Source organism: Vulpes lagopus, chromosome 10, assembly GCF_018345385.1.
Source record: "Vulpes lagopus strain Blue_001 chromosome 10, ASM1834538v1, whole genome shotgun sequence".
NCBI lineage: Eukaryota > Metazoa > Chordata > Mammalia > Carnivora > Canidae > Vulpes > Vulpes lagopus.
In genome coordinates, this window is record NC_054833.1 from 86,773,630 (window position 1) to 86,797,131 (window position 23,502).

The 23,502-nt window shown below is 58.6% G+C and overlaps 1 protein-coding gene across 8 annotated transcripts in view; it reads left to right on the top strand.

Annotated features, from left to right (window-relative positions):
• The window catches only part of ESPN (espin), a 30,527-nt gene that overhangs the window by 788 nt on the left and 6,237 nt on the right, over positions 1-23,502 (top strand). Inside the window, exons 2-12 of one of the 8 annotated variants that reach the window (XM_041770912.1) lie at positions 2,805-2,998; positions 12,037-12,223; positions 12,357-12,539; positions 12,701-12,832; positions 15,550-15,751; positions 16,768-17,039; positions 19,717-19,878; positions 19,969-20,167; positions 21,466-21,492; positions 22,598-22,743; positions 22,827-23,090. In XM_041770912.1, coding sequence (XP_041626846.1) covers positions 2,805-2,998; positions 12,037-12,223; positions 12,357-12,539; positions 12,701-12,832; positions 15,550-15,751; positions 16,768-17,039; positions 19,717-19,878; positions 19,969-20,167; positions 21,466-21,492; positions 22,598-22,743; positions 22,827-23,090 — 1,968 coding nt within the window. Of the gene's footprint in view, positions 1-2,804; positions 2,999-12,036; positions 12,224-12,356; positions 12,540-12,700; positions 12,833-15,549; positions 15,752-16,767; positions 17,040-18,639; positions 18,944-19,019; positions 19,195-19,661; positions 20,168-21,465; positions 22,395-22,597; positions 22,744-22,826; positions 23,091-23,502 lie in introns of those variants that run through there. The other 7 variants (XM_041770911.1, XM_041770909.1, XM_041770908.1 and 4 more) reach the window with 7 other exon arrangements.

Here is a 23,502-nt window from a genome sequence, read left to right on the forward strand (position 1 = left end):
TGATGGGCATAGTAAGTGGGGCCTCCCCGGGACCTTAGCTGACCTTGAGACACCTGCCTGCCAGTTGCAAGTTGCTTCTTCAGCACAGCCTGAGTCTTCCTGCCCTGAGACCCCCACCTGGTCTTGCTCAATGGCCCCCAGGCTGACATAAACCTGATCCCTCCTGAGCTGGAGGTGGGAGCAGCTCAGGCCCTGATGTGTAGCTCTCCTGCTCACTCCTGCTGGCAATAGAGCATCCAGTAGGAGTACTAAGCCTAGGGATTCATTCAGGTGCTTCTGACCTCCTGTAGCTGCCAGTCTGTGGGGGCAATGGACAGCAAACCCGGGGAACCATCAGGTCTTGCTGGGCCATGTGGGGGTGTCAGGGAGCTAGTTGCCTGCATGGAGCCTGCTTCTCCCTCTGCCTGTGTCTCTGCCTCTCTCTCTCTCTTTGTGTCTCTCATGAATAAATAAATAAAATTTTTAAAAAACAATAACAAAAAAAACCCCACCCAATGTATTTTTCATTTCAATTATTATACTTTGCAGTCCTACAATTTCCTTTTGATTTTCTGTAATTTTCATTTCTGTGCTGAGACTCTGTTTACTCATTTAAAACATTTTCATTTGATCTTTAAATAAACTTTTAATACCTGCATTAACAAACAACTAATAGGGCAGCCCGGGTGGCTTAGCGGTTTAGTTGGGTGAGGTGGCTAGGAGTGAGTGACCTCTGTGGGGAGTCCTGGATGATGAGAAGGAGGTGGCCAGGTGCTGATCAGAGAGTTCTAAGCAGAAGGAACGAGACGTGCAAAGCCCTGAAGCATACACATTCTTGTTCTGTTGCAGGATCAGCAAGGAAGAAAGCATGTGTGGAGTTGGGGGAGGGTGGGAGAAGCCACCAGAATCTGGGGTTAGGAATTTGGATGATATCCTAGTTGTGAGGAAAAGCCATTGGAGGAAGGAATCAGAACTGATTTCCCACTTAGCAAGACCACTGTGCTAACTGAAGAGGAGACAGGGGTGATTCTGTGCTGGTTGGTCGTGCCCTAAGGATGACCAGATCCTATCCCCCCACTTCACCCTCAGGATGGCAAGGTCCATCTCTTCTACCCATCCTGGGAGATGGCTGGACCCCTTATCTCCTGGCTGGCTCTCTTATCAGGACTTCCTGGCACACGGTCCATGCCCACTCTTGGGAGGTGGATGCCTCCCCGATCCCAATGTCCAGTCTTGGCCAGAAACCTCCCTGGCCCCTGCAGAGGAGGTGGAGGAACAAATAGCCTTGTGCCCAGCTTATCAAGTCTCCCTCCCTTGAGCCCCAGCAAGCTTGGGTGCTGGGGGCGGAAGTGTGTGTGTGGGGAAGATGACCTCGATCCTCAGTGCTGCTCAGCCCAGAGAGATAAGCAGCTTTAGGGGGCGGACCACAGCACGTGAGGCTCCTGTGGCCTTCACAGCTGTTGGAGCCTTGGGGACAGGCCAGAGCCTGGGTCCTCTCCTTATTGCCAACCCCCTGAGGTCCAGACTTGGCCGCATAGATTGAACCAGTCTTTAGCTCCTTCCAGGGTGTTCCAGCACACAGAAGAGTCTGTGTTGTGCTCAGCTGTCCGTGTGCTGCTTGCTCTGGCTCACCTTCTCCCTACCTCCTTCCTAGCCCCACAGCCACCCCATAGCCTGACTGATGACTTACTAGTGGCCCCAGGCCTCTGTCCCCTCTTTTCCTCTCACCTGTTTTTCCAGAGCCTCTGATTCACCTTCCTCAAGCTGCCTTGGCCATACCTGTCCCCACTGGGTGTCTTCTGAGCAGAGGGACTTCCCCTTCCCTGATCCTAGTAAAATATGCCTACCTCTCACTGCTGCCTATCATCTTCCCTGTGTCCCTGCCCACCTTTGCATTATCCCACATGCTTGGCACTGGGAGCTCGTGCTGTTCTCCAGCTGGTGCCCACTCACGCAAACTCGCCAGCCTTTGAGTCCAGACTTCTGGGTTCTCTCTGATTCCCTTCCTTCCCCAGGTAACGTAAACAGCACTTGCCAACCCCCTCCTGCAACAGACCCACACACCCGGATGGTCATGGATGATGTATTTAGTACTTCTGGGCCTAGACCATTGGCCTACCCCCTCTGGAGTGCCTGGGAGGGGGTCCTGCCCAAGGCCCTCCCAGGGGCGCCTCTAGCCCACACCTCCTACCATTGGCTAACTCTCCGGGCCCTGCCACCAGGACCCAAAACCTTCCTCCTCCACAGAACAAGAACACAGCTTGTTCCCTGGGCCAGGAGCAGGGAGTCTGCTTGTGCGCTGGGGCAGGGGCAGTTCTCTGCACTGATGTTGGGTTATTGGAGGTACACCAAACTGGAGACCTCTTTTCATGTGACACCAGGGGAGGGATCAAAGGTTAGGTGCATAGTTTGTTCCCGGGTTTCAGCACCAAAAAAAAAAAAAAGGTTAGATGCAGGGGGTGCCCCACACCATCCTGATGCCAGCCTGGTACAGCCACAAAAGCCCACTCTTCCAGCCCCAGGCACCCTTGCTCACTCCTTCAGGAGTTCTGCGAGCATCTGGGTGACAGTTGCTCCCGCAGGGAGGCCAAGAGCACCATGTCCTAAAAGCCTACTATCTGCAAGCAATTCACAGTCATGACCTGCAGGACTCAAGAAGCCTAGCGTGGATGGCACAGGTGTGCCACTTATGGACCAAGTTCAAAGAGGGCCAATTAGGTGCCCAAGGACAGAACCATCCCTGTGGCTGGTGGGTGCAAGAAGTGCTCTGAGCCAGAGATGTGGGCAGGACAAGGCCTCAGGACTAATGGGCTCTTCTCCCACAGGACAAAGACAATTCTGGTGCCACAGTCCTGCATCTGGCTGCCCGCTTTGGCCACCCTGAGGTGGTGGACTGGCTACTGCGTCATGGTGGTGGGGATCCCACCGTGGCCACAGACACAGGCGCCCTGCCTATCCACTATGCTGCCGCCAAAGGAGACTTCCCCTCCCTGAGGCTTCTCATGGGGCACCATCCTGAGTAAGGACACCCTTCTTCACTTGTCTTCTGGGTGGTGGGGACCAGGGCTCTGGGGAATGCCTGAAATCTGCCCCTCTAGCATTCCATGGGAAATACTGCTTCTGGACCATCCCAAGGGCCAGAGGCCCAGAGGGCCAGGCCAGAGGCAGCTCCTACCCAAGTTGAAATTTTTCCCTTCCTGGAAGGCTGCTCACAGCCACTCGCCCCAGAGCTTTGCAAGCAGATGCTCCCACAGCCCACGACTGCACCCAGAAGGCTGGGCATGCAGGCCAAGATCACCTGCTCCCCTCCAGGAGGCCTACCAGCCTGCAGTAAGTGGCTCTCTTGAGCTCTGGCCTGTGCTGGTTTATAGGACTCTTCTAAGTGGGGGATAGGAGTGGAGATATGGGAAAATTTCCTCGACCTCTAGTCAAGAAGGAGGAGGAGCAGTGAAAAGAGAGGTCTATCTGCCCAGATCCCCACCGCCCCCTAATGAGGCCATCCAGAGAGCATCTTGTCATTTATTGCTCCTTGTCATTTGTGGCCCCTCAGCCCATTCCCATTAGCAGGAGAAGTGGGCCCCCAAACCTCCCAGGATCCTCAGCCTGAGTGGCAGGTCTGAGAAAGCAGCTGAGCAGTGGGCTGGGGGCTCCCCAGGGTGAGGTGGGAGTGTGGGGAAGATCGGGGCTCAGTGCAGAGCAGGGAAGTCCTGTGGGGGGCATCTGAGGGAGTAGGACAAGAGTGGCCCTGGGGACTGGCAGATGGGGGCTCTGACCAGTGACCTTTGTCATCTAAGTGAGTGCCTGGGACACTAAGTGGTGACAGAGGACCAAGCCTTAGGAGGAGAGCAGCCGTGAGGTAGGAGGTCAGTACTCACCATTGGCTCCATGCCCGAGGGAGGATCCTGGCTACCAGGAAGCAAGAGGCCAGCCTGACCCCGTGGCCTTGTGGCAGGGTGGGTACACCTTGCAGGGTGGCTCTTGGGCCCAGGCACACTGGGGTGATGTAGGGCAGTCCGAAGACCACCGCCCCCAGGCCAGCCTGTAGTCATCTTGTTGAGCAGGGAGTTTCCTGGTTTGGTCAGCAGAAGCTTAGCACGTGTGCCTCATGGGCCAGAGGTTCCCCTCATAGCCAGATCTGCCAGAGGCCACTTGGCAGCACTTTGGCATGAATTCTCTGCTGCTGGACAAGCTAGGGTTTGGGTCATGTCTAAGTCTGGGATTTAGAGTAGGAGGGCCCTGAGGCTCTTGAGTGCAGGCTCTCATTCTGGCACCATCAGCACCTCTGGAGCTTGATCCCAAATTCCTGACTTGGACTCTCCAGGCTGAGGGCAGGGGGTGGCACCTGTGACATGCCTGCTGCTCCACTGTGGTGATTCTCATGCTCCTGTCCCACCCCCTCACTTAACACAGAGTACACTGAGGTCCTAAGAGGGGAAGAATGAACTGTGGTCACCTTTCTGTGCCCATCAGACTCCCCCATCACACATAATAGGCCCCCCCAAAGCCAGGCTAATGGCGATGCCAACTTAGCCAAATGGTATGAACTGTGAGAGGGCTCCAAGCCCACCCATGGAAGTGCTGGTGGGAACCTGACTGAGGTTCCCACCCAGGCTGCCCCTGAACCCCGACTTATCAAAAAACCTGGGGCCATGGATGAGCTAGAGTCCTCCAAGGGCTGGGATCCCAGCCTGAGGGAGACTGGCTGTGCCGTGGAACACCCTCTCTTGAGCTCAGTCAGGGCCTTGGGAACCCTGACCCCTCCCAGGCCATGCCAGATGCTGGCTGTGATTGGGCCCTGGTGCCAACTCTAAGGCCAGATGGCCTGGGCTGATGAACCGTCAGCCCTTCAGAGGCCTCTATGAATCTCACGGAGGTGGTCAGAAGACTTGGGCCCATTCCCGTGGCAGTGTGTGAGCTGGCTGATAAGAAGGTGCTTTTGTGTGGTTGCCAGGCTGGGCCAAGGCAGGAGGGGGTGGCTGGGAATTGGAGTGGGGCCTGCTGGGAGTCGGAGGCCAATGTCCACATAGCCTCCTCTCTTGGGGGTAGAGACTCCTGCTCTCCCAGGCTGGGGTCCCAAAGGCTGGGCATGGAGAGGGCAGAGGCTCAGGCTTCCCCAGACCACAGGGCTCAGTCCAGAGGCCCAGGCAGCCTGGCTGTGGAGGCCGTGGCTCCAGGCTTTCACTCTCATGAGCCTCCCAGGCCTGTTGTGAAGCTCAGTGAATTATTCACAAGAGCTCAGCTCTCCCTGCCGGTGGGTAAGGGAGGAAGAGCTCCCAGACCCAGCAGTGAGAAACTCGATCCCACCTGGGGAGGCTGTGGCAGCAGTGGGCCGTGGCAATGACAGGCTGCAGAGGAGCAGGAAGGCTGGACCGCCTCCAAAGATGGGGTGTTGCTAATAATGACAGGCTGTACCGTGGGTGTTAGAAAAGGCTTAAGATTGCAGGAACACTGTGTACCCACCTACCCCTTGTCCAGTCTATCCCAGTCCATTGGGCAAATCTTTCCAGAGGTAGAGGAACTACCACAGTGACCTCTGGGGCTCTTGCTCCATGGGGATCCTCCCTGCAGAAGGAAGGTCCCTAAGCTGGCAGCTCTGAGGGTGGCAGGAACTGGGTCAGGGCTGTTTCAGGCCTTGGGTCTCAGGGAGATGGAGTGAAGGGGCTGACCCTCCAGGCCAGGAGCACTAGTAGTTGGTGGAAGGGAGCCAGGTATCTGGATGTCCAGTCAGGGCAGATAGAGAAGGAGCAAGGGACAGGTAGCTTCAGCGGGTGCTGGGGCCCAGGAACTACCTCATGCCTGCTTGGCCTCTACCATGTGCTCACCTGGGGTCTGTGCAGCTGGAGGGCAGCCCCAGGCTCAGCCCAGACTTGAGCTTTGAGGCTGTGGAGGATGGTGGGGCGAGGGTGGTGGTGGTGGCTGTGCTCTGCCTGTCATAGCAAACTGGAAAATCCATCTGCCCAAAGATTTGTACCAACTGCACCTCTCTGTAAGTATCTCCTATGCCTGAGGCCTACCCTGCCCAGGACAGAGATTGGAAGATGCCCTGGCCAGGCATCAGGATGAACTCGGATGAGCTCCTGCCTGCTGAGTGCTGACGGAGTACCTAGCACCACAAAGTAATCTAAGCTTTACAACCACCCTGGGCAGGAGCTCTATAAGCAGCCCAGTTTACAGATTGATTTATTCAACTAATCTTTATGGAGCATCTACTCCGTGCCAGGCAATATTCTAAGTGCCAGAGATACATCAGTGAGCCAAACAGATGTTCCTGCAGCATGGTGCTGACAGAGAAACTGTGTCTCGGAGAGACTGATGGAGCAGCCGAGGTCCCACTGAGTCTGTGTGGCCCTGATCAGACCATACCCCATCTCCTGGCCTGCATCCCACTCCTTGTCTGGACCCTCATCTCTTAGGTCTCTGCGCCCTAGCCCTTGCCTCTTCCTGTCCAGCTCTGCCCCCACCTTAGAGAAGGCAAGTCAGACCCCTGGACTGGCCATCGGCTCCCTGCTCCTCAAGAATGAAAGCCATTTCCTCATAATGGCCCAGGGGCCCTCCTCCCCACGCCTCACGTGCACTGCTTCCCCACCCCCACTCCTTTCACCTGCTGAGTCTCCTCCCACAGGCTGGTGCCTCCAACCTCCCTCTGACTCTTCCTACTGCCTAGAACTCTGCCGCCAAGAGCTCTTCAGCTACTCTCTCTTCCCTTGAGGCTTTGCTCCATGGAGCCTCCTTCAGACTGTAACTTGCTGAGAAGCACACACACCCTCCAGTTCTCCCTCACCCTGCTTTCTTTTTCCCTGGCATCCTTATCATCACTTGGTGTTATATTCTGTGCCTCCTGGGGGCATTCTCTTATCATATCTTCCCAACTAATGAGAGGAGACTTCCTCTTCCCCATCCTGTAGGCCAAGTGCCTGACACACAGTATATATTTGTTGAGTCTGGAATCCTTGGGGCTCGTCCTGCATGCAGGCTCAATGCAGGTGATCTCAGATGGAACTCCCCACTGGGCCTCCCTGGGCCCATCTGGCAAACAGGCCAGCTGAGGCCATTGTGTGAGGAGATAGCACAGAGCTCCTGGCCTAGCTGCCCGTCTCATTTGCCTCCACAGTTACTCACTCAACAACCAGCAACTGGGCATGCCACTGGTGCTCATGTTCGGGACATAGTGAGCCCTCCCAGCTGCTTGGGGCCAACTTTCAGAGAGGCTCCCGGGGCAAACAAGGGGACAGGTCCAGAGCATGTGCCGTGTTCAGAGAAGTTCCTGCTTATTTATGTGTGTGTATGTGCATGTTGGTTTGCCAGCTGGCAGCCCCAGTGGAACCAAGCTCCAGGATGGCAGGGGTCTGCTCTTTGCATGGCTCTGCTCTGGCTTGTGGCAGCCTTGTGACATGGGTCCCTGGAAAGAATGAAATAGATACACAAGACCACTCCAGTGACAAGAGCTATAAAGCAAAATGGGGTAGTTTGGTAGAAACCAGTGGCATTTTCTTTAAATTGAGGGAGTAGAGGAAGGCCTCCTAGGACAGGCAAGAGCTCATCTGAGACCTGGATAAAAAGAGGGACCAGCCCAGCAAAAATCTGGCCTGGGAGCATTGCAGCCAGAAGAATCAGCAGAAGTAGCCGCTGAGCTGGGATCAAGCTTGGCTTGGCTTCCCAGACGACCAGAAAGAAGGCCTAGAAGGCTTGGAGAGTTTCAGGAAAGGGTAAGCTTCTAGAAATATTCCAGGCTTGTAGATGGATTGGGTGTAAAGCTGACTATTCTAGAACCTTCCTCAAATAAGGACTGCATTTCTTCCCTCAGCCAAGCCTGATTTGGAATCTTTTCAAATAAGCCAGGACATGTGATTAGAGGTCAAGACAGGTAGAGCCAGCCAAAGATCCATGACTTTTATCCAGAGCAGCCTTACTCCACGACGAGGTCTAATCCTCATGGAATCACCTCCTTTCTTACCTTCCTTGTAGCAGAAATTATTGCCAAAGGAGGGGCCACTGGAAATGCAGTTCTTTGACCTGAGTCTAGTTTTGTGGGAAGGGAACTCCTTTGTAGCAACAACTACAGTAGGCTGGCACCAGTCTTGGATGGAGATTTCCAGCAAGCATTCCATGTTTGCTTTGTGTCGTCACGTGGTGACTTGCTTACTATTTGAAGTTCATTCATGTCACCTTTTTCCCAGAGAGGAAGAACATATGATTTATGCTAGAGTGTTGCAGACCTATAAGAGGTCAAGGGTTAAGGGTCATAAAGACTCTTAGAGCTTAGGCTACCCTCCAGGGAAGGTAGTTTGATGTCCTTTACTAAAATGGAATTGGCAAGTTGGGGAGAGATCTGCTCTTGGCACATAAAGTTCCAGAGGCCTGGGCATCATACACATGGACAGGGGGTGGAGGTGAGGGCCAGATATAGACTCCAGGTCCAAGCAGGGGAGAGGAAGGGCACCAGGTGTAGGTGGCCTTTGACTCTGGGACGTAGATGACCCCACCAGCAGGGAGAGTGTGTTCAGAAAGGAGGCTCTGGGGCATTTCCACCTTTGGAGGTCAGGTGGAGGCCAGGACCTCGCAAAGAAGGGTTAGGAGGCTTGGGTGGTGAGTCAGTGGCTGCTCCAGGAAGTCAAGAGGAGCAGGTGTTCAGGCAAGTGGGAAAGGCCAAGTCAGATGAGAATTTGAAACCTCTGGGGTTGGTCATGGGGAGTGACAGTTGAGACCCAGTGGGTTGGCGAAGGGGTTGGCTGGTCAGTATGGGCTGCAGCACCAGGTAGCAGGGTAGCCTGTCCTCCAAAGAAATGTTCAACCTTCCAAAGCTTCCTCTTCTAAGAGGCAAGAAGATGCTGGACAATTATGATGCCCATTTGCCATATATGGAAACTGAGGCTCAGGAGATTAAGGACTCACTAGGGCCCTGCCTAGTGAGCTATAGAGTCAGGGTGGTGGGGTAGTGGCCAGGGCCAAGGGCAGGGGCCAGGACTGGAATGGTCACCCTTAGTGTCACTTTGTCTAGAACTTGATGGGTAGGCACCAGTGGGATCCTGAGGCCAGAAATACCCTGAGACCCTGCCCCTCTCCTCTGGGTGACTCTCCAGAGCAGAAGCAATGCCTGGCCTGACCTGTGTTTGGCAGGGCCCAGACACCCCAGACCAGCAGTGCTCCTACAGAGGCTCAGTGGGGAGGGATCCCCAAATATAACAATGATCCCAGGTTTGTGACAGGTGACAGGCCCATGCTGAGGGCTCTCCAAGCACATCTCATGGACGATTACCACCCCCACTCCATGGGTGGCTTTGAGAACCGAGACAAGAGGGAAGACAGTGACACAGCTTGGCAGGGCTCATACCTCGGGTCCTTCTCTGCCTCTCTCTCATCAAGCGATCTTAGACTTCTGTGCACAGTCTCCTTGTCTGAAAAGAGGAACAATGCCAGCACCTACCCCATCTGGTCCCTGCAAGGACCAGGTGAGAGAGCACGTGTATAAGCTTAGCACAGTACCTGAAACATATCAGTCCTTTGATGAACCGTACCTGCTACCACTGTTAACAGTTATTATTATTACTACTATCATAACTTTATCTCTCTCTCCACCTGAATCAATAGATTTTTGTTCCATGTGCTCATCCATAGTTTTATAATTTTCCCCAGTGAGCACCTGGGGGCCCCTGACCCTCTTGCCTCCAGGCCAAAGTAGAAGAGGGTACCAAGGCCAGGACCCCCTTTCTCTCCCTTGCCCCTCAGGCTGTCTGCCCCATTATGCCAGGGCCTCCCAAGTTGGAGGCTGTAAATTCAGGGCTGCAGGGACTGAACGGTGATAAGCTGGAGCATTTATGGAAGCTTCCTCTGTCCCAGGGTCTCCAGCTAAGGGTGGCAGCCTCTGGCCTGGCAGTGGCCATGACTGCCCCCTCCTGCTCAGGTCCTGCTCTGGGCCAGCTTCTCAGACCTTCTCAGACCTTCCCAGGCTGGCTGGACACCCCTGGACCATGGATACCTGCCAAGCAGGGGGTGCTCGAGGGCAGGGATCCTGGCAGAACTGGTGCCCCAAGTTCTGCATGTTGCCTTAGGCCTCCCCAGAGAGGCCTCAGTGGGTCCTGGGTGGTGGCACCCTCAGCCTCTGATCCCCAGGACCCCAGCACTCACTGTGCCTTGGTTACGAGGTGAATAATTCAGGCCACTGAGTGTTGGTCATGAAATATTAAACAGGCTGTTACTGTCACATCAGTATGTGAATGTGAATGCGTGGGGAGGGGGGGCGATGGTGGCAGTGGGGTATGGAGGCTGGTGGCTGCAAGCCAGAGGGTTCCTGGGAAGAGGCGTGTGGGCGATCCTCTATCACTGGGTGCCATGTTGGCTCTTAAGCACCATTGCCCCGGCACAGGTGGGGAGACGGAGGGTGGCCAGGCATCGTCCCTGCTCCACCCCAAATGCGTGACGTGCCATGCTCGGCATCAGGCCCAGGACAATAGTGTCTGGGGTGGGGGCACCCATGTCAGGAGTAAGGAGAGAGCAGGGAGGTGGCTGGTGAGGGCTGCAGATGGCCTGAGGGCCCAGGGTCAGGGAAGTGCACAGGAACCTGCGTTTTCGGGACAGGGAGAAGTCAGCTGGGAGGGTCCAAGGGGAAGAGACCAGATCAGGAGACAGAAGGATGGTCAGACATTTAGTCAGGTGACGAAGTGCTCTTACTGGGGCACAGAGGGCTGGTCCAGCACAGTGGGACTCAGCCTCACCCCAGAGCTTCTGAGCCACGCTGTGGACGGCGGTGGGCAGCTCTTGTGTCTGGGCCTAGATTATGGCTCCACCTAGTGTCCAACTATGATAACTGCGCCCTGGAGTGTCCACACCCATTACCAAGTCAGAAAAACCAAGGCAGTCAGTGACCCTGCCAACATCCCTGCTTCCCAGCAGCACTCCACCTCATGGGGTTGATTCCCAGCTCCCCAGGTAGGACTCCTCTTATGGGGAACAGAGATGAGGGGCCAAGGCAGCTGCGAGCTGGACCTCAGGAAAGTCTCAGGAGTGAAGACAGGGAGTGACCCTCCCTCCATTCCCTGTCTTCACTCCCTGTGTGCCTACTGCATGCACCAGGCTCTGCATCACAACCATACACTCAAGTGCCATTTACCAGTTGTGTGACCTTTAGTAAATCACAGCCTCACTTGCCCCTCTGCAAAATGGGAATGACAACAGGACCTGAGTTAGTGCATCCAATGAGAAACTGCCCATGCATATCCCAGCACACCAGAAGCGCTGGTGAATGGTGGCCGCCTGTAGAGTTGTCAGAGTACCAACGGGATATCCAAATGGATTTTAACTTAGATAAACCGCAAATAATATTTTAGTATAAGTATGTCCCATGCTTTGTTTGGGATATACTTTATTAGAAAATGACTTCCCGTTTCTCTGAAATTCAGAATTAACTGGGTATCTTGTGTTTTATCTGGCAACCCTACTACTCCACCTTCTGGGAATTTAGTCTCCTGGGGGGAGGCAGAAGCCAGAATTAGTTATGTTCCATGGAGTACATATGACAGTCCATGGAGTGAGCCTAGGGCCATATGGGGCACAGAGGCAGGAAAGGCCTGCTCTGCCCAGGGAAATCACGGCAGGCCTCATGGAAGAGGGATCTGGACTGAGTCTTAGGGAGGAGGAAGGAAGAGCATTCCAGATAGAGGAGGGACCTAATCAAAGCCATACAGGTAAGACAGAAGGTTTGAGGACTCACAGTGACGGTGGGTCAGTGCCTGAAAGATAAGAGGCCAGATCACCACATCCTCGTAGACCTTGGTGGAAATGTGGGCCATTTACTGAGGATAGGGACTGTCTGTCGGGTGTGCACTGTAGAAGGGAGGCTGCCAGAGGGGGTGGCCAAGCCAAATCCCCCCCCCACCCCCAGGGAGGTTATCATTGGACTAAGTCCAGAGAGAATCAGGGACAGCGGGACCCGGCGACTAGACCTCCTCCAACCCACTCTCCCAGCCCTCCGGAGCTCCCCAGAGGAGCTCGAAGGGGCATAAGAAGGCTTTGGAGGGAGGTGGGTGCTGAGAGCCCACGGTGGGTGCTGTGTCTCCGCAGGGGAGTGAATGCCCAAACCAAGAACGGTGCCACGCCCCTGTACCTGGCGTGCCAAGAGGGCCACCTGGAGGTGACGCAGTACCTGGTGCAGGAGTGCGGCGCGGACCCGCACGCGAGCGCCCACGACGGCATGACCCCGCTGCACGCCGCGGCGCAGATGGGCCACAGCCCGGTCATCGTGTGGCTGGTGAGCTCGGGGCCCGGGGAGGGGCGGGGCCCGGGGAGGGGCGGGCGTGCTCGCGAAGCGGCCGGCTGGACGGGGCGGGGCCTGGAGGAGCCTGGCGCCCAGCCCCCCCCTTCCCGCACCCCCTCCCGCCCAGGTGAGCTGCACCGACGTGAGCCTGTCGGAGCAGGACAAGGATGGCGCCACCGCCATGCACTTCGCGGCGAGCCGCGGCCACGCCAAAGTGCTCAGCTGGCTCCTGCTGCACGGCGGCGAGATCTCGGCCGACCTGTGGGGCGGGACCCCGCTGCATGACGCCGCTGAAAACGGGGAGCTGGAGGTAGGGGCGGGGCTGGGGGGCAGGGGCGCGGCTGGGTGTAGGGGCGGGGCTGGAGCGGGCGGGCCGGGCGCCCTCTGCTGGCGCCGAACTGTCGGCACAGCCCTGCGGCCGGGCGGGGGTCCGGGCGAGCGGCGGGGTCCTCAGTACGTGGCCCCCCGCAGTGCTGCCAGATCCTGGTAGTGAACGGCGCGGAGCTGGACGTCCGCGACCGCGACGGGTACACTGCCGCCGACCTCTCGGACTACAACGGCCACAGCCACTGCACCCGCTACCTGCGCACCGTGGAGAACCTGGTACGACCCCCGGCGCTGCTCCCCGGTTATGTCGTCCCCCACCCCATTCCCACCTCTCCCCAGCGGTAGGTGTTCTTACCCCTTTACCACGGAAGAAGCTGAGTTTCGAGACCTGCAGCCCCTTGTCCGAGGTCACACTATGAGAAAATACCGCAGACCATCACGCTCTCTCAGCCCAGAACCACTGACCACTGAGGAGTGAGAGGGTGAAGGAGAAAGGGCCAAGGGCAAGAGGACCAGCGTCGTCCTGGTAAGGAAGAAGGCCTGGAGAAACCACAGGACACTTACATACCGATGGGAATAGTCAAGTTCATTCGCCGGCCCACAGCCCACACTAGTAGCTCATGTAACTAACTCTCCACCGCCTCAGAGGAGGTGGTGTTAGTGTCCTCACTCACCCAAGGTCACACAGCTGTTAAATAGTGGAGCCTGAGTGGCATGGCCTAGAGCCACTGCTTGATCACTACACTGTGTGTTTGCTCACTTCATGGTTACTTCATAACTGGAAACTTGTATCATCTTTTTAAAATGATTTTATTATGGTTGCACAGCTGTGAAGTCACCTCCTGAGACTTGAGCTCAGGTGCGGTTGGCTCCAAGTCCAGGGCGCTGACTCATCTGATATAATGCTTGCTTTGGGGCACAGGGAGGGTGGGTCTCCCAGGTGTCTTCAGGAGGACCAGTGCCAGGGGGCAGCCTGGCCAGAAGAGGGGCTAGGAAATGATACTTGGAGGGGAGAAGGTGGGATGTCCTCATCCTGCCATAGCACTGTCTGCAAGCACAGGGGGGGCACCCTGGTTCTGTGTGCTCCAGAGCACAGCAAGGCCCAGGGGTTCTGAAACTGCAGCTGGACCTGAGGAAGAATTCCGCCGACCCCCCCAGAGGCCACCCAGAGAGAGCAAGGGTCCAACAGATAGTGAGCACCCTGTTGGCAGGGTGTACAAATGGGTGGATGCTGTGAAGGCATTTCTGCACAAGAGATGGTTCTTTCCCACTGAGAGTTTCAAGGATGGGGTGGGGGTGGCACAAAGCCCCAGCCCCTCCAGCCCCTCTTAACAGCGACTACAATTGCAACAGACACCACTCCGTGAATTCTGACTCCAGCAGGTACTCTGCCCGGTGCTTTATAGTAGAACCTCAGTCGCCATCAGAAATTAATACTAACAGTTGACATATATGGCATTTACCGACCACCCTACTCCCTGGGATTTCACTAACTTTTAAAATCTTTCTTATATCCTCATGAGTCAAGAAATACTGTTATCCTCATTTACAGGTAAAGAAACTAAGGGGCACCTGGGTGGCTCAGTCTGTTAAGCATCTGACTCTTGATTTCAGCTCAGGTCATGATCTTCGGGTCGTGAGATGGAGCTCCACTCTGCACTGGGCATGGAGCCTGCTTAAGATTCTCCCTCTCCCTCTGGCCTTTTATACCCTGCCCCCCCCCCCACTCCCCACTGTAGGCTCTCTCTCTTTAAGTACAGAAAGGATAAGTGATTTGCCCAAGGTCGATTAGCTAATAAGTGGGAGAGGTGACATTTGAAGCCAGCATTCCAGGCTAGAGAGGCTGTGCCCCTAACCTCTGTTATCCATGGGGTTGGGGCTGGCCACCCCCAGTGCCCATGCTGTCAGCCATAAAAAGAGCATTTTCCCACCTCCACCCAGGCCAGCCCATATGCTTTCCCTTGGCTCATGGAATGGTCAGCTGGCCCTGGCCCCCCTGAACTGGGTGGGGTAGGGGGGGCCTTGGTCCCCTCACCCAGACAGGCCCAGCTGCAGCAGTGACAGACCTAAACCATGCAGGTTGCTGCCCCAGAAAAGGCAAACACTCCCACAGAGCCCCTAATTACAGGGCCAATGAGCAGGACTGCTGAGCTGTTACCTGGTGCTAGGCTTGCCTCCCACTCCCGAGGGGCCTGTGACACTTCTCAGGCAAGGAGAGGGCCGCGGGCAGGGAGAAGCAGGCTTGGGCAGGAGGCAGCCACCAGAGCCAGCGAGCAGGCTTGCCAGCAGCAAGGCCAGCATGGGCAACGTAAGCAGGACCCCTACCCCAGCCCACCCCCGTGCCAGGAGGGTCAGGCCTGTGGGCAGGGGCACAGACAGTGGTGGGGGGACAGCAGGCTTACGGCCTGACCTAGGACTGCCCACCAGACTCAGCTGGGCCACCCTAAGCCCCTCCCTTTCTCCAAGGGCCCCATCAGGAGAGAGGGGCTGGGCTGGGGTTGGAATCTGCCCCAGTAGGGCATGGAGGCACAAGGGCTACTGGCCAGGTAGTGGAGAATTAGTCTTTCATGCAAGCTATGGGGTCCCTGCAACCCACCCTACCCCCAGTGGCTGTGGCACCTGAGCCCCTCCCCACAGATACAGTGGAGCTCAGTCTCTCTGATGAGGAAGGAGAAGGCTGGTGCCATGGCAGTCTTCCCCTTGGGGTCCAGATGCCCCCCCCCCCCTGTCTTCTGACAGTCTCTCCACCCCACCTGAGCAAGGTGTGGCCAGGGTAGGAGTTTCCCAGGAACCTGTGGTCCTGCTGCCAGGGGGCTGGGCTTGAATCTTGGCCTGGGAAGAACCTGAGAGACATTCTCAGAATGGGGAGAAAGCCCAGAAAAAGAAGCGGCTCAGCCTAGGTCACACAGCAAAGACATGCCTGAGCAGGACCCTGGCCTGGAGAGCACCGGTCTTCAGGTCAGGCTGTCCTCGTCGCCTCCCCTCCTGCTCAGAGTGTGGAGCACCGTGTTCTGTCCCGGGATCCATCTGCGGAGCTGGAGACCAAGCAGCCTGACTCTGGCATGTCTTCACCCAATACCACCATGTCGGTCCAGCCACTGAACTTTGACCTCAGCTCACCCACCAGCACCCTCTCCAACTATGACTCCTGCTCCTCCAGCCACTCCAGCATCAAGGGCCAGCGCCCCCCACGCGGTGAGTGGGCCAGGCTGGGAAGAGGGAGGGGGGAGCATAGACTGGGACTGGCCATGGGGCCCTGAGGGCCAGCATCAGGCCCACTCTTCCCACAGCTGGCGCTTGGAGGCTGCCCAGGTCACCAGGAGGCTGCTGGTTCTGGTGAGAGGCAGATGACACTTGTGCTGTGTGTGCTCATCACAACACAAGCCTATGTGCATATAGAGACAAAATCCACATGCACCCTGAAAATGAGTAATCATCCTCACACACACAGTGTAACCCAGACTTTTACACATACCTATTCACACTCAAAAGTGCACACTTGTACATGTGTAGGCACAGTGTACAGATAGGAATTCACAACCACACATACAGCATGGTTGCAGATGCATGCACATACATGCACTACAGCATAGCCTTCCATTTTCATACTCCAGAAGTTTGTACACATGTTAACACACGCAGAAATGCACCCCATGTCCACAGACCAATGCAAACACATTTGTAAATACAAAGAACCCACGCATGTGCTCACAAACATGTGAATGTACAAACACTTGGCAGAAGCCAGGCATTTGTGTACACACACGCTGACCACACCCTGAGCTTGAGTGTCCATCTACCTGTGATACCTGCTTCAAGCCGCCAGGCAGGGGCCTGCAGAGATGGTGGGGTGCCCTGCGGTTTTGGGGGGTGGCCATCCATGCTCCTGCCACACCACCCTGCTAGGTGTGACCAAAGGAGCTCTCTCCATACCCTGGAGTGGAAAGCCCCCTGGGGGGTCCCCCTCCAAACTTGAGTGCATGTCCTTTCCCCAGTGCACCCAGAGCTAGGGGAGAGCAGGGTTGGGGAGGGGGGGGTGAGGGGGGTGAGGTGGGGCGAGGTGGGCCCTGCACTGCTGGAGCCCACAGTGGAGCCATACCTGGCCGCATCCCAAACCTACCTTACCCTTTAGCTGGTTGCTTCTGGGTGGAAAGGGGTCTCAGTACGGGGGGACAGCCTCTCTGCAAACTCCCAAATCCCTCCCTCCCCAGGGCTTTCCAGCTCAAGAGCTGCAGATATACAAAGCTACATGGACATGCTGAGCCCGGAACTGGGCCGTCCCCGGGGCAAGACGGAGAGAACCACACCACTGCCACCACCACCCAGTTTCCCTCCACCGCCCCCACCCCTGAGCACCCAACTGCCCCCTCCCCCACCAGGCTACCCAGCTCCCCAGCCCCCCGTGGGGCCACATGCAGCTGATATCTACATACAGACCAAGAACAAACTCCGCCACGTGGAGACGGAGGCCCTCAAGAAGGAGGTAGCGAACATTAACCCCCTGCCCGCCTCGCAGCACCAAGACTGGGTTGATAGGCAGCCCTTGAGGCCAAGAATCTGCCTGGTTCATGGGCACAGGGTGGGGGTCTCTGGGCCAGTGTGGCTTATTCAAGAGTCAAAGCTCCTGGCCAGCCCCATGGGGACCCAGGGTTGGACACTGGGGACAGGGAGATGAGGAAGACTAAGCCACTACCCTCTTGGGAGCTAGGGTGAGTAAAGGAACATATTACCAGACAGTTTTGCCTCTCAGGGAGCTGAGTCCTCCCTCACCTCTTGCACAGAGTGGCAGGGTGGTCTTGGAATTGGCAAAGCATATGTGCAAACTGCCTCTCCACAGACCTACACGTGCCCATAGCCCCAGGCTCAGGTGGAGAATGGCTCCCAAGGGGGTGTCTTCCAGGTAGGAGCTGCAGGTGGCATGGCTGTGAAGGGCCAGGAGGAGGGTAGAGGCAGGGAGAGAGAGCACTAGCAGGACTCAGCACTCAGAGCGGGGCTGAGGGAGGGGTGAGGCTGAAGCTGGCTCCCGCGTTTGGGGCTTTGAGTGGCCAGGTTGGTGGAAGGGGCGGTCCTGAGATAGGAGCCATGGGGGAGAAGCCAGCTTATGGGAAGGTGTCTGTTCCAGTGTGGGCACAGAGGATGCAATGCCAGGATGTCAGGGCCTCTGGGCTCCTGGCTGAAGCTCTGGAGCCAGAGAGCTGTTCTGAGTAGCTCGAGAGTCCTAGGCAGGGAGCCTAGGTCTTGGCCAGCAGGGCAGAATAAGGCTGGTCTGGGCTGGGAGGGACAACCTGAGACCACAGGTGGCTGAGTATGGGGTAGAGGCCACTGAGGGTCCTATAGGAGCCCTAACCTTTGGTTATCTCTCCAGCCCAAAGCAAGCCACTCCAGAGTGGAGCTGAGTAACCAGTTTGCCCACAGGTGACCCAGGTCTCCAGGCCACCGGGTTGGGGAGGGGAATGACAACCACCACAGGGGCTCCACCCTGTCCTTGTGCCATCTTGGAGCAAGCTGTCAGTCGGGTTCCCTTTCATCTCTGAGGTGGAGAGGGCCCAGGAGAGGACCAGAGGGGGCCACAGGTTACCAACTTTCCCTCAGGGCGGCTGTGTGAGCCCTGCCCAAAGCCACAGGACAGGTGGCCCAGACAGTCGCCTCCACTCCCCTGAGCACCAGGATGTCGAGGTCCCGTGCCCCTACCCCGTGCGTGCGTGCGTGCAGGGCCGCAGGCGTTGGGCAGCTTCACAAAGGGCCCTTTGTGTGCCCGCTGTGCCCCCCCCCTCGTCCCCCTGGCAGTTGCCTGACCGCCACGGGAGCAGGGTCGTGGCATCCGCGCCTCGGGGCTGCAGGGGGCGCCGAGGGGGCGGACTGGCCCAGAAAACAAATCCTGTGGTGTCGGGTTTCCTGCAACGAGAGCCCATTAGGGTGGGGCCTGGAGGTTCGGGGCCACTGCAGGGACGCAGGGGCGGGGGGTGGAACATGGGGCAGCCCCGGCACGGTGGCTCGGCCTTTGGCCCTGCAAGCCCCATGTCCTGTTCCCTGGGCTGGGCTTAGCGGGGGCGGGAGGGGGGGCAGCTGCGACGGGGCGGGCCACCGCGCTGTCATCCGAGCCCGCCTGGCCGCCCCTGAAACCTGAGGCTTAGGCGCGGGTGTCGGTGTCGCTTACGCGGATGTCGATGGTTTCCAGATGCGGGAGGGGAAGGGCGGGGGCATGACCCGGAACCCGGGGGTACCAAATACGGGGGGCTCCACTGCTTGCGGTCGGGCCCGCTTTCTGTCCACCGGGTGTGGAGGGGCCAGTTTGAGGAAGGCAGAGGGGGCTGAAGGCCGGGATGCCCAGCGCCTAGGGAGGGAGAGGGGCGCAGGGGGCGTATCCACATCTGGTTCGCTGGACAGGTAAGGCGCAGCGGCAGGCTGTGGCATGATGCACTTGGAGCCCCCGTGGCGTCCCCTATGGGTGCGAGTGGGTCAACCCGGGATTGGCGGGCCTCGGGTGATGTCAGGCCGGCAGAGCTCATAGGCGCTCTTAGGCGCGGGCGGGCAAGGGCTGGGCTGTAACCTGAGAGGAAGGATCGAGTAGCGCAGGTGTTGGGTCCAGGCCGCCCCCGCCACCAGGTGCACAGCGGGGGCCACCGGCACTGGCGCAGGTAGGAGCAGCCCCGGGGACGGGTGGCGAGAGCCCTGGGCCAGCGGAAGCCTAACGGGACGAGGGCTCTGAGTGGGGCCCCCTGGGAGCCGGGGTCCCCGAAGGAGAGGGTTCGGCAGAGCCTGCGGGAGGAGCGGGACGGTCCGGTGGCCCGGAGCTGGGTGAGGCTGAAGCCTTAGCGCTGCCCAAACTGCGAGCTGCCCCTTCACCAGCTCCCCCTGGCGATGGGCTGGACCAACCCGCCCCTGGTCCCGCCCCTTCTAGCCTCAGTGGGGGCCCCTGTGGCTCTTGGCCCGCGCCCAGAACCCTCCCTGAAAGGCCGACCGAGCCCGCCCTTCCCCGGGACCCTCGCCCCATCCCCGCTCTGAGAACAAGAGGGTCCGGGAGCCCGGTTGGCTGCGCCCTTCGACGGCCGCTGGCCGCGAGCCCCAGGGATTGCGAGCCGGGGGGGGGGGGGGGGGGCGGGGCGTGGGAGGCGTCGGTCACCAGCGGCTGAAGCCCCCGCACCGCTGTCTGCCCGCAGCTGAGCTCCCGCGACGGCCACAACGGGCTGAGGAGGCAGGACTCGGGCCGCAAGCCGCGCGCCTTCAGCAAGCAGCCCAGCACGGGGGACTACTACCGGCAGCTGGGCCGCTGTCCCGGGGAGCCGCTGCCCGCGGGCCCCGGCATGGCGCACAGCGAGGAGGTGCGTGCCTGCCCGCCCGCGCCCGCCGGCCGCCGGGGACCCAGCCCGGCCTCCGGCTTCTCACTCGCCAGCTCCTCCGCTCCCCCGCAGGCGGCGCTGCTCCCCGGGAACCCCGTGCATAACGGCTGCGCCGCGGACCCCAAGGCGTCCAGGGAGCTGCCCCCGCCGCCCCCGCCGCCCCCGCCGCCCCTGCCCGAGGCCCTCTGCTCGCCGCCGCCTGCTCCGCCCCTGCCCTTCGAGGGCGCCGGCCCTGGCTGCGGGCCGCGTCGCTCCTCCTCGTCCACCGGCAGTGAGTAGGGGCGGAGGGTGGGGGGCGGCGCTAGCCCCGGAGGGGTGGGAAACCTCGCCGTCGCTCCCTTCCCAGCTGCGACTGCCCTAGTGCCTTCTCTTTTCCTACTTGCTCTTCCTGCTGCAGCCCCCAGCCCAGTGAGGACCCGAACGGAAGGTTCTGGGTCGCTTGAGTGTGACCTCAGTCGGGTCCCCTTCCGTCCCTAGGCCCATGTCCCATCCAGCAGAGAAGGCCTCCCAGCTCTGCTGGCTGGTGTTTCTAATGAGCTGGTGCTAATGGGGAGCTCTCAGAGGGAGAACTAGTTTCAAGGAGGCAGGGCTGCTGGCCAGCCTTCTTCCTGCCCCATATCTGTCCTAAGTCTCTCTTCTGCTCACCTCTTTCTCTTGTTCTTTCAAGCTAGCTACAGCCCGAGCTCTTAGATGCCTGAGGGCCTCTTCCCAGCCAGATCCCCGTGCCCCCCCCCCGGGGGGCCCCAGGCCAGGCCAGCTAGGACCTGGCTATGGGGGCTAGGCCAGTGACCCACCATGCCCTGCCCTTTCCCTCCTGATGACCCCTTCCGTCCCTGCCCTGCCCCACATCCTTTGTAAGGTCTAAAGTGGTGAGCAGGATTCCTGAGCTTCTCTTCTGTAACATGGGTCAGTATGTAGTATGCCAGGGCTCCTGCAAGGCCCAGGAGGTGGTGCCTAGGTGCTGATGCTCCCACCCAAGCCTGGGAGAGGGGGGCTGATACTCAGTGCTACATCTCCCTAACTAGGAGTGCAAGGCTATAATAGTCCAGGGTAGGACCAGCCTGGGCTCCTTAGGTTGCCTAAGGAGCCTCAGCCTCTGCATACCAGAGCCCATGGTAGCACACTCATCACCAATTGAGCTTCCAGAATGGCCCCCACCTCTGGGGCTAGCTTTGTCCATCTGGTGCAAGACTGAAGTTAGGAACAGAAGAAAAATAGACTGGGCTTCTCCAGACACCCCTTCTCAGCAGAGCCTGGGCTGGGTGCCCTCTCCCAGCCCAATGCCAAGACTGAGGCCCTTGCTACGGGGGCCAGGGCCAGTGGCAGCCCTACCCAATCCTCAGGGACCAGTAAGCGCTGGAACTGGGCGGACCACCCTTGCGGAGCCCCAGAGCAGCCTGAGCCAGGGTCACATGAGCTGGAAAATTTGTTCTTTCCTCTCCCCCATCCTCTGTGCATCTCCCCCTCCTCTTGCCCGCCCTCTTCTTGCTGTCCCCCCGCTGTCCTAGCCTCACCCAAGCCCCCTACCCCTCCTAACTTCGCTGTCACTTCTCTCCTCTCGGTCCCTAGAAGTGAGAGTCCTGAAGCACAGGAAGAGTGAGTAGCTGCGTGCGTGGCTCCTGGCTGAGGTGCGGGGCAGGGACCAAGGCACGCTCGGGGAAGTCAAAGCCCAAAGACCCTGGACTTTATAAAGGGCAGGGCCAAGGGCCAGAAGGCCAGGGTCCTCCACACTACAGCTACCTGCCTCCCTCCACCACACCCGCATGCACACCCACAAATTCTGCCCATGGCTGTCGGTTTTGCCTTAAAAAAGGGACCTGTTGCCAGTGCCTGCCTGGCACCTTTTCTTTTTACCCTTCCTGCTTATTGCTCCAGGATCCCCAGTGCCGGGGAACCTAAGAGCCATCGGCCTGTTTTGTTGCCCTCACCCAGCCCTCACCTCCTCCTCAGTCTTTAAAGACAGCCCTTCCCAGACCCCAGTCACCTCCGCCAGCCTTGTCAGAAAATGCAAACTCCAAGCACTGGATATTTGCATGTTTTTCACCTGGCCCTTCTTCCTGGGTGCGTTCACCCCATATCCTTAGTAAGGGCTCCGCTTTTCTAGGTCCTCCAGAGCTGAGCAGCGCTTTGCCATAAGTGTGCTACGGGTTTGCAACCAGTGTGCCTGCGCGTGTGTCTGTCTGTGTGTATGGGGGGCGGGGAGGAGACCAGCTGGGCTCTGGCATCCAGGGTTCTGAGTCCATATAGCCATGGAGGCCCCAGGTGACTCAGTCCAAGGGTCACTGAGCTTTGCTGATGCAGAGAGGGCTGGAGGGAGACTCCACCCCGGCAGGGCCGAGCCAGGGAACCCAGGACAAAGGTCAGGTGGCTGGCCCCCAGGTAGTGTCTTAGAGCTGGTCAGTCAGTGTACTGGGTGGAGACATTCTCTGGAGTACCCAGCGCAGGGCCAGGAGCCAGCATGTACTCCCAGAGGCCTCCAGGAGGGGCCCCCATGTCCCGTGAGTAGGGCTGGAAGGATGGTGGGGCCCCGTGAACGGGGATCCCCCCTTGGTGCCCCCGAGAGCCGCCCAGGGAACCTGGGATCTGGAGAGCTGCCATCTAGGGCCTGGGCCCCTCCTGACTTGGGGAGGGGACAGCAGAGGGGCAGGTGTGGGTCGGCGGGCCATCAGCGGCCAGCACCTCCTCTCCTGCCTCTGTGCAGGCACCAAGTCTTTCAACATGATGTCCCCGACGGGTGACAACTCCGAGCTACTGGCTGAGATCAAGGCTGGCAAGAGTCTGAAGCCGACGCCGCAGAGCAAAGGGCTGACGACAGTGTTCTCGGGCAGCGGGCAGCCCATCTCCCAGGTAGGCAGTGGGCCGGGCACTCCTGCCCCAGCTCCTCTCGCCCCTGCTCACCAGGCACTCAGTGTCACCACTTCTCCCTGCAGCCAGACTTGCCGCTGCCCCAGGCATCGCCTGCGCCTTCACGGGCCCGCAGCCCCACCCCACCGGCTGCAGGGCCCCAGCCACTGCTCAATGGCAGCGTGGCACCGGCACCGCCTGCCACCCCGGCGCCTGGTGTTCAGCTGGATGTGGAGGCGCTCATCCCCACACACGACGAGCAGGGCCGGCCCATCCCTGAGTGGAAGCGCCAGGTGATGGTGCGGAAACTGCAGCTGAAGATGCAGGAGGAGGAAGAGCAGAGGCGGAAGGTGGGTGGGGCGGGGCTTCCCAGAGGGCCCACAGGTCTAGGTGGGGCCCTTGGCCCATCCCCCATCTTACCCCAGCCTGCTGGTCCCTTCCACTGCAGCCAGCTCCTGTAACCTTGGGGTGGGGGCGGATAGCAGGACTGGACGATCTGCCTGTCCACTGGGAATGTTCCCAGTCTCCACCCCAACCCCCACCTCCAGTAGCATGTCCTTTAGTAAGATGGCAAAGTTCATCCAACTCTAAGGAACCTCAGGTTGCTTGAGATCTTGTAAAAATGCCTATTCTGATTCAGGAGCCCTGGGTGGGACCGAGATCCCATGCTTCTAGGAAGCTCCTGACTGTGCTGGTCCAGGGACCACACGCAGTAGGCGACAGGCTTTTGGTTGCAAACAGACTAGCCTGGGCCCTTCCCCT